Raw genomic sequence first — 13,018 nt, 5'->3', positions numbered from 1 at the left:
TTCGTTCTGGAGGTCTGTTCTTAACCTGAAATGGTTCTTAACCTGAAGACCAATTTAGCTAATGGGGCCTCCTGCTGCCGCTGCACGATTTCTGTTCTCATCCTGAAGCAAAGTTCTTAATCCGAGGTAATATTTCTGGGTTAGCGGAGTCTGTAACCTGAAGCGTATGTAACCTGAAGCGCATGTAACCCGAGGTACCATTGTAGTTGGATGCCATAAAATAGGAATAAAAGATTACCGGGGGCAGGGTGTCAGCAGATGACCCTAATGAGATCCAAAATGACATATCTTGGATCTTATTTAATACCTTTGATGACGTGCAGCCCCTGGTTCCACTAGAAAGTTCACAACACATCCTTGAACTAATAAATCACCTTTGTTTGATCCTGAAGTCAGATATTTTGTTTATTCTTTTACATAGAAAGCTGTCTTACTCCTGTTTAACAGGAGGACAATGGATTTTAGTTAATAAATTTGAAATTTAACATGTTTATATTAGACTGGATTGTGAAAGTTTTTTCTAATTGACATAATAAACTAATACAAAAACCCAATGTATATTTTTCAATATGATTCTTATGCATCTTAGCAGCAGCAAGAGAAAAAAACAAAGTGGGAGGAAGCTCAGGTAGGTGGAGCAGGATATAGATTACTACCTGCTGAAGAATTTTCACAGTGCTGAAGCATGAGGGATCCTTTTGTCTTGGTCACATTGCTGTTACAGTACTTGTGTTATAAAACCTAGTGTCAGGACAGGCTATGATATAAATACAATATACAGCCAAGATTTCAATCACAATCCGAGACGGCTCTGGTTGTCCTAACAGATGATCTCAGTAGACAACTGGATCGAGGCGGGTCGTGACTGCTGATTCTTTTAGATTTGTCAGCAGCCTTTGACATGGTCGATCATGATCTTCTGGACCACAGCCTTGCTGACGATGGGGATACAGGGCATAGCCCGTAAATGGCTGTGCTCTTTTATCTCTGGTCGGGAACAGAGGGTGACGCTAGAGAAGGAGATATTGTCGCGCCACTCCTTAATGTGTGGAGTGCCGCAGGGTGCAATCCTCTCCCCGATTCTTTTTAACATCTTTTAACACCTTGCCCAGATTGTCCGGAGCTTTGGGCTGGGCTGTCACCAATATGCTGATGACACTCAGATCTATCTGCTGATGGATGGCCATACCAACCCTGCCCCAGACACATTGACCAGATGCTTGGAAGCTGTGGCTGGATGGTTTCATGGGAGCCGAATGAAACTAAATCCTTAGAAGACAGAGGTCCTCTGGCTGGGTTGGGATGATATGGGGATGAGGGACCAACTCCCTTCTCTTGCGGGGGCCCAATTAGTGCCATTGCCTTCCGTTAAGAGTTTGGGTGTAATCCTTGACACCTCCCTTTCCATGGAGGCGCAGGTTACAGCAACAGCCAAGGCGACATTTTTCCACCTTCGCTACATCAAGCAGTTGGTCCCTTACCTTTCCCTCCCCGACCTGGCCACAGTGATCCATGCGACGGTCACCTCCTGGCTTGACTACTGTAATTTGCTCTGCCCTTGAAGGTGTCCCAGAAACTCCAGCGGGTGCAGAATGCCTCAGCGAAGCTCCTCAGGGGGTCTCTGCCATGGGAGCATATTCACCTAGTGCTTTTCCAGCTGCACTGGCTCCCGGTGGAGTACAGGGTCAGATTTGAGGTGCTGGTTTTTACCTTTAAAGCCCTTCACAGCATAGGACCTTCATACCTATGGGGCCGCCTCTCCCGGTATGCCCCACGGAAGACTTTAAGGTCCATAAATAGCAACACCCTAGAGGTCCTGGGCCCTAAGGAAATTAGATTAGCCTCAACCAGAGCCAGGGCTTTTTCAACACTGGCTCCAGCCTGGTAGAACGCTCTCTCTCATGAGACCAGGGCCCTGCAGGATCTGATTTCTTTCCGCAGGGCCTGTAAGAGTTGTTCCGCCTGGCCTTTGGTTTAGAGTCAATTTGATTCCCTCCCCCTCTTTCTTTTTTCGTTTCTCCTCCTGTGACGAGGCTGTATTTTAATGTTTTAATGTTTTATTTTAACCTTGTATTCATTCAACTTGTTTTTATTATTGGTTATTAGCTGCCCTGAGCCCAGCCTTGGCTGGGGAGGGCAGGGTATAAATAAAATTTATTATTATTATTATTATTATTATTATTATTATTATTATTATTATTATTATTATTTAGAGATGCTAAAGATATGTTCCAAGAATCAACCATAATGCTTCCATTCCAAAAGCTTAGCAATCACCATACCTAGTGAAAAATTTAAGGTTGGGTAAACTTTTTTTTAATCAGTTGATACCTGTCTTTTCCTAAGTTATCTCAACTAAAATTTTGAACAAAATTATGGCATGGAAGGTTATTCTGATAAACTACAGCAAAGCACATACAACATTTCAGATACACTGGCATCTTACAATCTCTTAAGGTTTCCCATTTTATAAACAAAGATACACAATACAGTAGTTCCTTTATTTCTAAGCCCAATTTTTTTACTATTCTAACCACGAGCTCTAGCCTTATAGGTTCAGAAACCTTGAAACATACCTTAGTTTTCATAGATTACCAATTTACTTAAAAAGAAGCATCAGTTAGCATCACTCCATAAACATTTTCAAAGTGTGATCCTTTCAATGAATAATTACTAAAATCAGTCAGGACACAATCCTATGACACTTTGCAGCTGCCACAGGATATTACAAATCTACCTGTCCACAGGGAGAGAGGGAGGTCCACCTCCAGAGGCCTCCTCAAGATTAAAAGGGTACGTCACGAGTAGATCTAGGGAGGCTTTGGACCTGAGGGCTCCTATTCACTTGACACAGGAGGGAAAATATGCCAGCCCTGGAGATGGTGCCTTCATTTTCTCTTCATCCACTCTCCCTCACCATCCACCCAGCAATTAGAAGTCAGATTTGGCAGTTGCTTGGCCACAGGTTTTCCCTCCCCACTTCATTAGGATTGTTCTGCCCAATAATTTCAGGATTGTCAGGCAATTGTAGAAGTTTCTGAATAAGGATCTGAATCTCTGAATCACACATTATCCCTGTATGAAGTGTTTAATCAGTTAGATTAGCCTAGTTTAAAAAAACAGCAACATCTGATTGATATGCAGGGGAGTCCCAATGTATAAACATCTGCTGCCTATTTTAAAAGGCTGTTATTAGACTTACATATAAACACTATGAATGACAAGCATCACCTTAAAAGAGGCATTCACCCCTATGGCAACTGCTACAACATGCACGCACATTCTGAAAATATAAAAAAATGTGCTTTTTTACTTCAGAGGCGTTACAATTTCTTTCATATTCACATTTAAAATGATTACTTGATTAACGTTGCAATCTTGCACAGACATTTCAGAGAATAAATCCCGCCAAACTCAGTAGAACTTACTTATTTTAATTCATACGAAGATCACAGGGCAGTTCACAAAATAAAAAAAACAAAATGAGAGCACAATATACATAACACAAAAAACCCAATATTCACCCCCCAATCATGTTTAAAAGGCTGAAGTACCATCCCCTATATTAGAAATAACTGAGTGATATAAGCATTACAGACCACTAAGGCATAGAATCATAGAGTTGGAAGAGACCACAAGGGCCATCGAGTCCAACCCCCTGCCAAGCAGGAAACACCATCAGAGCACTCCTGACATATGGTTGTCAAGCCTCTGCTTAAAGACCTCCAAAGAAGGAGACTCCACCACACTCCTTGGCAGCAAATTCCACTGTCAAACAGCTCTTACTGTCAGGAAGAGTAATCAGCCAAACTATTACTTCTTAGTTACTAATAATATTTGCATTGAAATGCTATCTTGAGCATAATGTGTAGCAGCACAATTATGAGCTTGTGCTACTGCAGGTAAACAGCAAATCAGTGTATGTGACCAGGTCAGAGGAGTGCAGGAATCAACCTGTTTCTCCAAAAACTTCTTATTAATTTTAGTGAGAACAGCCTTGTGCCCATCTCTTTGGCCAAAGAGCCTATATAATGACACAATAGAAAGAGGCAAAAGCAGAAAATGGGACTGTTGTGTCACAGTCACTCTTTTAGATCTAGAACAAGGGATACAATACATCCTCTTATATCATATGCAATATTCAAAAGCGGGTCATAGATTCATATAATCAGACTGTTAAATGATAGGCTGTATGGAATACAATAAAAGCATTCCTCTTTCAATCTTTGATATAGCACTTACATGATGCAAATGTCATGGGCAATCTCAAGTATTTACTTTTAGAGATGACTTTATTATTATTTATGGAATGTATACCCCATTCTTTCAATTTATTTCTATGTATTTGAACTGCTCAGGCTACCTTACAATATTTTAAAAAGAACATTAAATAGCTAAAACATAAAAGAATTCAGGTGCAACAGATAAAAATATATTTAAAATTAGTGCTAATCATATAAAGATCATCAACCCAGACCCTGTGATCATCATGATGCCCCACAAGAGGTCCAAAGGGTGGCAACACAAGAATAAACACCCCTCCCCCTTTTAGAAAGATACTGGTGAGTGTTCTGCCTACTCCTGATGCAAAACAAGGTATAGTGGTACCTTGGGTTACATACGCTTCAGGTTACATACGCCGCTAACCCAGAAATAGTACCTTGGGTTAAGAACTTTGCTTCAGGATGGGAAGAGAAATTTTGCCACCGCGGCAGCGGGAGGCCCCATTAGCTAAAGTGGTGCTTCAGGTTAAGAACAGTTTCGGGTTAAGAACAGAATTAAGAATTAAGAACGAATTAAGAATGAATTAAGTTCTTAACCCGAGGTACCACTGTACATGTTTCAGAAACAAAGAATGTGGGTAGGGGATGTGGAGGCAAGGAAGGGGTCTAACCAGAGTGGCTGGGGAAACTCAGCCAGATGGGCGGGGTATAAATAATAAATTATTATTATTATAACCAAGATGAGGGAGAAAAGCCAACTCCTGCAGTATAGACTGTTTGAAAGAATGGCACAAAGAAGACTCCAGGGATGGTTCCAAAAAGCTAAATAAATGAGGATGTGGTGCACCCTCAGTTATAGGAAAAAACTCAGCTATCTGCCAATCTCCCATTCCCACCACCCTTCTGAGTAATACCCCTCCCCACCTTCTCACTATATAGAAGGATCTGGCAACTTCTGTTTCAGTGTATCTGAAGAAGTGTGCATGCACACGAAAGCTCATACCAAGAACTAACTTAGTTGGTCTTTAAGGTGCTACTGGAAGGAATTTTTTTATTTTGACTATGGCAGACCAACACGGCTACCTATCTGTAACAGGAAAAAACCTATCATATTACCTCACTCTCAAAAAAAGCCTTTTCACAGAAATCCAACATAAAAAGCAGTCACCTTATAAAACATCACTGTTGGTACATATAGCTCAGTACTGCTTACACTGACTGGCAGCAGCTCTCCAGGGTTTCCTGAGGAGGTCTCTCATACCTGTACCTGGAGATGCCAGGGACTGGAACTGTGGCCTTCTGCATAAAAAGCAGATGTTCTACCATGGAACTACAGCCTTTCCTCTGGTTTGGACCAGAGTATCATTACCTATGTACTAGTGTTTCTGAGACAATCCCAAGTGACATCAATTACACGCTATGCCACACAGCAAAAGCCAAGTCATAAGAGCATTTCACTCCTCAAACCTTATTCTAATAAGGTGGTCTTGCTCTTGATAAAAGAGTGGTGAGCTTGGACTTTTCAAGATGTGCAAAAAAGTAATGAGTTCAATTATGGTGGAGTATGCTTACCAGCTGACACCATTCCTTCACAAGGGGTGATTTGATTAATGGCTAACTTATAAATATACCGGTAACTTGCATTAGATAAGACTTGGGGTTCTGCAACTAATTAGGGCAATTGTAACCTCCCGATTGTGGCTGTTACATGCTTAAATCAGCCCTGGCTTGAACCATAGGGGCTTTCCTCAATGGCTTCACTGCTTAGAGCAAAGTGAAATCACACACATAGCTCTGGGAATGTGAAAAAAGTGTCCAGTAAACAAAGGTCCCCAACAACTCCTGAAAATACTTACGTGCAAGTTTCATGGTCATACAAAAAGTAGCCCCACTGCTATTAACCTTTATGTGAAGGACAAATAAATTGCACTGCCCACATGACCAAACACACCTGGAAGAATCTTTCAAATAATTAGAAGCCAGACCTAAACAAAGCAGAGAGAAAAGTATACTTCCAAGAAGAAACTTATAGGGTGTGATTTAGTTTGTTGCAAGTTTTATTTTTTTGAAGGATTCAAATAGTTGTTTTAACAGCTTTTATCAATAATTTTATTGTTTTGTTCTTTTTGTGAACCACCTTGTGGAATTTTTTTACAATCAAGTGGTACATAAATGTTATCAAATGAATGAATAACATTTATGAAATAAAGTTGTTTCTCCTTAGGCAACCATATACTTGTGATTTCCCCTCTCCCAAAAAACTTTCAATTTATATGCTTGAACTATTTGATCAAGCATACCCACATCAAAAATGTAATGTAACACAATGGTGAAAATTCTATAGACCCCATTCTCACAATCAGATAGCACTACTAGCATTCTCTTCTTGACTGACCATGCACATTTCCCCAGAAAAATAAATGAGAGTAAGGGAAAGGCAGGCTATTATGATAGGCTATGGCATATAAAGGAAGTACAGTGGTACCTCGCAAGACGAATGCCTCGCAAGACAAAAAACTCGCTAGACGAAAGGGTTTTTGGTTTTTTGAGTTGCTTCGCAAGATGATTTTCCCTATGGGCTTGCTTCGCAAGACGGAAACGTCTTGCAAGTTTGTTTCCTTTTTCTTAACACCGTTAATACAGTTGTGACTTGACTTCGAGGAGCAACTCATAGAACGCGGTGTGGTAGCCTTTTTTGAAGTTTTTAAAGACTTTGGTGATTTTTGAAGCTTTTCCAAAACTTTCCCGACACCGTGCTTCGCAAGACGAAAAAAATCGCAAGACGACAAAACTCGCGGAACGAATTAATTTCGTCTTGCGAGGCACCACTGTATTCATATCATAAGAACACAAGAGTCTTGCTGGATCAGACCAAAGGCCCATATTGTCTAGTATCCTGTTCTCATAGTGGCCAACAACATGCCCATAAGAAGCACACAAGCAAGACCTGAGCACAACAGCATTCTCCCAGAAGACATCTTTATTCAGTTATATACTATTTGCTTATATTAGGCTCCACAACCTTTTTGGGTCTGGAAGCACATCACTACATGTCCAGATCTGATTCACGTTATGACATTATCACACTCCCAAACTATTCCTGATTGGCTGGGATCACTCAGGGGTAGAAAAAAGACTGGCCAAAGAAAAAAGGTACAGTGGTACCTTGGGTTAAGTACTTAATTCGTTCCGGAGGTCCGTTCTTAACCTGAAACTGTTCTTAACCTGAAGCACCACTTTAGGTAATGGGGCCTCCCGCTGCTGCCGCACTGCCAGAGCACGATTTCTGTTCTCATCCTGAAGCAAAGTTCTTAATCTGAGGTACTATTTCTGGGTTAGCGGAGTCTGTAACCTGAAGCGTATGTGTCAGGGGCTCAGGAACAGAGGCACAGGGGAGAGAGGAAATGGAGAGCGAAGGGGAAGAATCTGAGGGCAGCGTAGGGGAGTATGGCAGTGACCCGAGAGATTCCATGAGCTTCTCCAGCGAATCAGAAGATTCCCAGAAGGAGGCGCCGATGGTCAGGGCGAGGGGGGTCCCAGGGGGTACACACCAGAAACAAGGGGCCAGCGGGGACTCCCAAAGCAGCAGCTGGAAATCAGGACCGGCTTCCCCACCAAAGCGTAGTGGGGGGGAAGAGTCCCATGTGTCAGGGAGAGAAGATGAGTCAGGGCTGACCACGCCTCCATCGGAGAGTGGGGGAACGGAGGGGAGGTCGGGTCCAGCCAGCCTCCCCGAAGGGGGAAGCAGTGACAGGAGCAGTATAACGGTCAGGAGGAAGGTTGCCGGCTGGGCGCGCGCGCCAAGTTCGAATGTACAGGCGCGTGGGACAGCAGAAAACCCGGATTGGGAACCAGGTCCTAAAGCCCGCCGGAGGCAGGGAGAAGACTCAGGGGATTCAGCGTCAGAAGAGTCTAGGAAGGGCGAGACCCCAGCTGACAGGCGGAGCCAGAGGAGGAAAGAGCAAAGGAAGAGGTGGAACAAGGCTAGAGTCTTAAACTGGTGTCTGGGGGGAGGAGATTCAGACGGAGCTTCAGTGGTCTAGAGTTTCAGACGTAGAGCTGCACGCTGCGACTGTGAAAGCAAAACTGAACTTCAATAAAGACTTTTGTATATAAGAACAAACCGGCGTTGGTCCTTTGTGAGCTGGGACCTCGGGCGGCTCTGACAGTATGTAACCTAAAGCGTCCGTAACCCTAAAGTACAGTGGTGCCTCGCAAGACGAAATTAATCCGTTCCACGAGTCTCTTCGTCTTGCGAAGCACGGCTATTAGCGGCTTAAAGAAAAAGGAAACAAACTCGCAAGAACTCGCAAGACGTTTCGTCTTGCGAAGCAAGCCCATAGGGAAATTCGTCTTGCGGAACAACTCAAAAAACGGAAAACTCTTTCGTCTTGCCTGTTTTTCGTCTTGCGAGGCATTCATCTTGCGAGGTACCACTGTAGAAGCAGGGCAGGGCAGGTTGCAAACTGTAGCAACATATGACACTCACTGGGGTTCAAGGAATTCTACTTATTTTGCCTCTAATGTTTTCTGAGGGCATGACTCCTGCTTATTCTGAATTTGAATTGTCATTTTTCTGCTCCTGACTTACACAGATCAACACACTTCATTTTCCAGTCAAGGAATAACTCTTACAAGAAAGTCCATGAAAAGATGGCATAAAAAGCAATGCAAAATTTGGGCCCTTATGAACTAAATATTACAGAAGTGATTCCCATAAAAGGAATCTGGCTACATTATCTAGTCATTATTGTGAGTCAAATGTACTTCCTAGTAGCATCAAACCATACATCAGCTGTGAACTTACTAAGAGGCATTAGGGAAGCCACTTTCAGTCTCAGTCCATCTGCAATATACAGATAGTTATGCTTTTCAGACTGTTGTAAGAACTACTGAGGTAATATTTGTAAAACACTTTGAAAACTTGAAGAGCACTGCCCCGGATTGCACATCACAGTTAATAATTTACAGCGATGACATCTAAGAATATTCTTTCACTCCTTCTTACTAGTATACAGAGAAAACAGGGCATGATTCCCTGGCTTCATGCCATGTCTATACCTGGGATCATGATTTATTTCATGCCAACAAACTGCAAACAGTATGCCAATAACAAACCTTGGCTACATATCATTGTTTCTTGTGAGTGAATTCCTGTTTCGGACATAACACAAATCCAGGGACTATGGTTTGCTTCCTCCAGCACTGGGGGGTAGGGGGAGAAGGGAGAATTTAAATTGACCTCTTAGGTGCAATCAAAGTAAACAATTCACCATTCACCTTAGTGTGGCATGCAGTATGAATCACTAAATTGTTACTACTTCAGTTTATACCTTAGTTGTTTCTGTAAAATAATTCAGCAGTGAGCGTAATTGTGGAGTCTTCTCTGAAACACCTTTTCGACACCTATCTGGGATATTTCAGCTAAACTATGCTTTCACAACATGCCCATTTTCACAACTTATGCCCAATTAACTGGATACATGATGTTTGTCCGTAGCAGACCGGCAGTTATACCACCCACAACATATAAAAGTGTAGTAGAGCATAAAAAAATAGAGCTGTGGGAAGGAGGTAGAGAGGGTACACAATGAGCAGTCCAGTTGCCACAGTGGTGGAGACACTCCTGCACCACAGTCAGACAGGAGGAGATAGTGGAACCACTGTGAAGGAAGTGCAAGGCTTGTGTGTAAATGGCAGTTTGGAGGAAATGAGAAGAAAGTCACAACATGGCTCAGGTGGAAGCCTTACTGGACACAAACACCCAAGAAACATTTCTGTATTGCCAAAGCAAAGCTTTTTTTAAATAGTTCAAACATGCACAAAGGCAGTCAGGTTCACCAGAAGTCATCTCATGGCACACCCAACAACCACAACAAAGTTCTGGCTGCACCTGGAATTGTGTGTGTGTGTGTGTGTGTGTGTGTGTGTGTGTTCATTCAAACATGGAAGGTTGATAAAAAAGGCATTAAAGATGAAGCTTAAAACAAGCTCCATAATAAATAATGAAATTAGACTAAGAAACCATCAGAGGAACATGTAGGTCTCAATGCTCCAATCAGAAGCATAGATATTTTAGCATTATGTGTAGTAAGATAAGAATCAAAATAAGTCTACAAATGACTGAGCCCTGGCCCATTTGACAGGTCATTTTTCTAGTTCTACCAGTCCCATTATCTAAAACAGATTTGAACAGGAATATCACAATAGATTTGAATAGCTAATCTAAGACAACTGGATCTTCAAGCTCCTATGTTGGCAGCTATCAACAACGTGACTGCACAACTCTAACCTGTCATAAAATGAGGAGAGCCAAATGATCAGATATAAAAAGAACTCTAATAACAACCCACTTCCAACTATATTAGTGCTAACACTTTCTGAAATGGAGATAGATCACATACATTTTTGTTTCAGCAGAAGACCATGGAAGGCTTATTATTACATAAAATGTAAATTTAAACACTGCACAAATGTGTAAGGGAACATAAGGGTATTTCCTTTAAAGCTAAAATGAGTTCAGGATCTTTGAAAATAAATCTGAAATAATTCTCTCTAGATGTTAACTATTTAACACTAATGAAAATAAATCAATTATTCATCGCTGGGCTTTTGTTAACAACTAAAGACTAACCGGAGCCAAAATCAAGTGTAAATTTCCTTCTTTTCCTTGGGAACGGGCACATGATCAGCCTCCACCCAATAAGCAGAGAGCACAGTCTTGTTTTGCCAGCAGAGAACAATCTACCTATCAAAACTTCCCCCACACCACCTTTCATACTTAACCCAAGCATACAGACTGACCAGCCAAAAAGAATGTTGACAACAACCTATTGGGGTGTGGCTTTAACTTTTTAAATTTTAAAAAAGTATCCAATCTTTTTCATTTAAAAAAAGTTTTAGTAGGAAATCTAAGTTTTTCCTGTAGAACTTGTTCCCATAATTGTGAAACTTGCTCATAATACTAGTTTTATGAGCATTTTCAAAACCATTCTGCTAATATCATAGGAAAGGAAAGCTCCCCTCCCCTTTTAAAGCTCAGCAGCTCATTTCAAGAAAATTATTTGTGGACAGATGCAACACTTTTTTACAGGTTAGTTTCCAAAACGGGTTGGGATAAAGTAGACGATTTTTGTACTCCTTTATTTCGGTTAGATGATGATAAATTACATCTCTTTTCCAGGTCTTGATCTCTACACCACACCATCCCTTTCAATTAAGAGTAATTCCCTGATAACCCTCCCTCCCCTTTCAGCCCGGATGCCTACACAACAAGCCTATTCTTATTCGATACACGCCAATGTTTTCCCCGCCAAACACACACACAGAGAGAAACAAACAAACGATCCCCTGCGACATTTCCTCCTAAGCCACGATGTTTCAGGGCACGGCAAAAGGGGCAGCCTGTTTCCATACATGCCACTAGTCCGCGAGACCACTTCGAATCAAAGGAGTACTTTGGGGGGGGGGGGTTGGAATCGACGACCAGCGGTGATAGTGAGGATGACGGGGAGGGTTCAGCAAACACTAGCAATCGCTAGAAAGAAAGGCTGAGCCAAGCCCTGGAGGGGGCGGGGTGGGCGAGTCCCGTACCTTGCCGGGCTGGGGGCTGCAAGACATGGGGGGGGGGAGAGAGCTCATATCAAAGAGAAAAACGAGAGCAGCGACTCTTCCTCGCAGGGTGTAAATAGTCAGATTGGGGCAGGGGGAGGGATACTGTCTTTACAAAAGAAGGGAGACACGGCGGGTGCAGGTACGGGAGGCTTATCTCGTCGCCCAGAGCAATTGAGGGCCCGTGCAGGTCGGCCGGCCTGCCTGCATGCCCCGCATCCAAAGGGGATTTTAGGGGGCGCTGGACATAATCTCCCTCCATGTGATCGTGCCAGTGAAGTGGGCACGAGGAAGGCAATAGTGTAATGAAGGATCTCTTTTCCCGGAGGGGGGGCGAGCGGGGGGCTGCCGGGTCCCTCACCTCGGGAAGGGGCGGAGCCTCCCCTGCGCGAGGATGGAGGCGTCTGTAGGAAGCGCCGCCGCCACCGCCGGCCTCACCTCCGTAAGGAAGGGAAGGGAAGGGGGGGGCAGTAGCTGGCCGGGAGATCTGTCCGTGTGGGGCTGCGTGTGCAGACGTTGATCCCCTCCCCCTCCGCCCGGGGAGGGAGGGAGGGGAGAATGCCGGCCGGGCGGGCGGGCGCTCACCTCGGTGGGGGGGCTGATCTCGAACAGGTCCAGCCGGTTCGCGTTCCAGTGGTTGATGATGTCGGCCAGCTTGCGCCGCTCCTCTTCCCGGCTGCCGCCGCCGCCGCCACCCGACATCCTCCTCAGCAGCCCTCCGGGGCTCCCGGAGCCAGGAGCTACACGGCGGGAGGGCCGCGCGGAGTTCCCGGCGGATTTGTAAGGGGGCGGAGGGGTCCGAAGGAGGGAGGAATCCGGTCGCTGGTGCCGCCCCTCCTCGCTCTCACCAGCCCAGACTTTGCCCTCTTCTTCTCGCTTGCTGAGGGAAGCGCGGAGCGGCTCCTGGCTCGGTGGCAGCGCTTCCTGTTCGGTAGCGTCTCTCAGTCCTCCGCCTCGCGGAAAGCCCTCGCCGCCGCCTCCTTCCCCGCCCCGGTTGTCTCCTTTCCTCCCTCCCCGCCTTTTCTCTCTCTCTCTCTCTCTCACACACACACACACACACACACAGAGAGAGGGAGGGAGAGACACCGTTCCGTGCGCGCGGCCGCTCAGCCGTTCTTTCGCGAGCGCGTCACAAACGCCGCTCTCCTCCTCCTCCTCCCCCCACCCATCCTTCCTTGCGCGCG

The 13,018-nt window shown here is 44.3% G+C and overlaps 1 protein-coding gene across 17 annotated transcripts in view; it reads right to left on the bottom strand.

The window, feature by feature from the left end:
- The window catches only part of AFDN (afadin, adherens junction formation factor), a 90,070-nt gene extending 77,233 nt beyond the window's left edge, over positions 1 to 12,837 (bottom strand). For 7 of the 17 annotated variants that reach the window (XM_081188166.1, XM_081188177.1, XM_081188178.1 and 4 more), the window contains exon 1: positions 12,420 to 12,837. In XM_081188166.1, the coding sequence (XP_081044292.1) occupies positions 12,420 to 12,536 (117 nt within the window). In that variant the 5' untranslated portion in view covers positions 12,537 to 12,837. The remainder of the gene's footprint in view (positions 1 to 12,419) is intronic. The other 10 variants (XM_081188181.1, XM_081188182.1, XM_081188168.1 and 7 more) reach the window with 3 other exon arrangements.
- Between the last annotated feature and the right edge of the window lie 181 nt (positions 12,838 to 13,018).

Source organism: Podarcis bocagei, assembly GCF_964188305.1.
Source record: "Podarcis bocagei genome assembly, chromosome: 3".
In the NCBI taxonomy this organism is placed as follows: domain Eukaryota; kingdom Metazoa; phylum Chordata; class Lepidosauria; order Squamata; family Lacertidae; genus Podarcis; species Podarcis bocagei.
The sequence above is the reverse complement of the archived record's forward strand: the minus strand, read 5'-3'. Positions and strand labels throughout refer to the sequence as shown.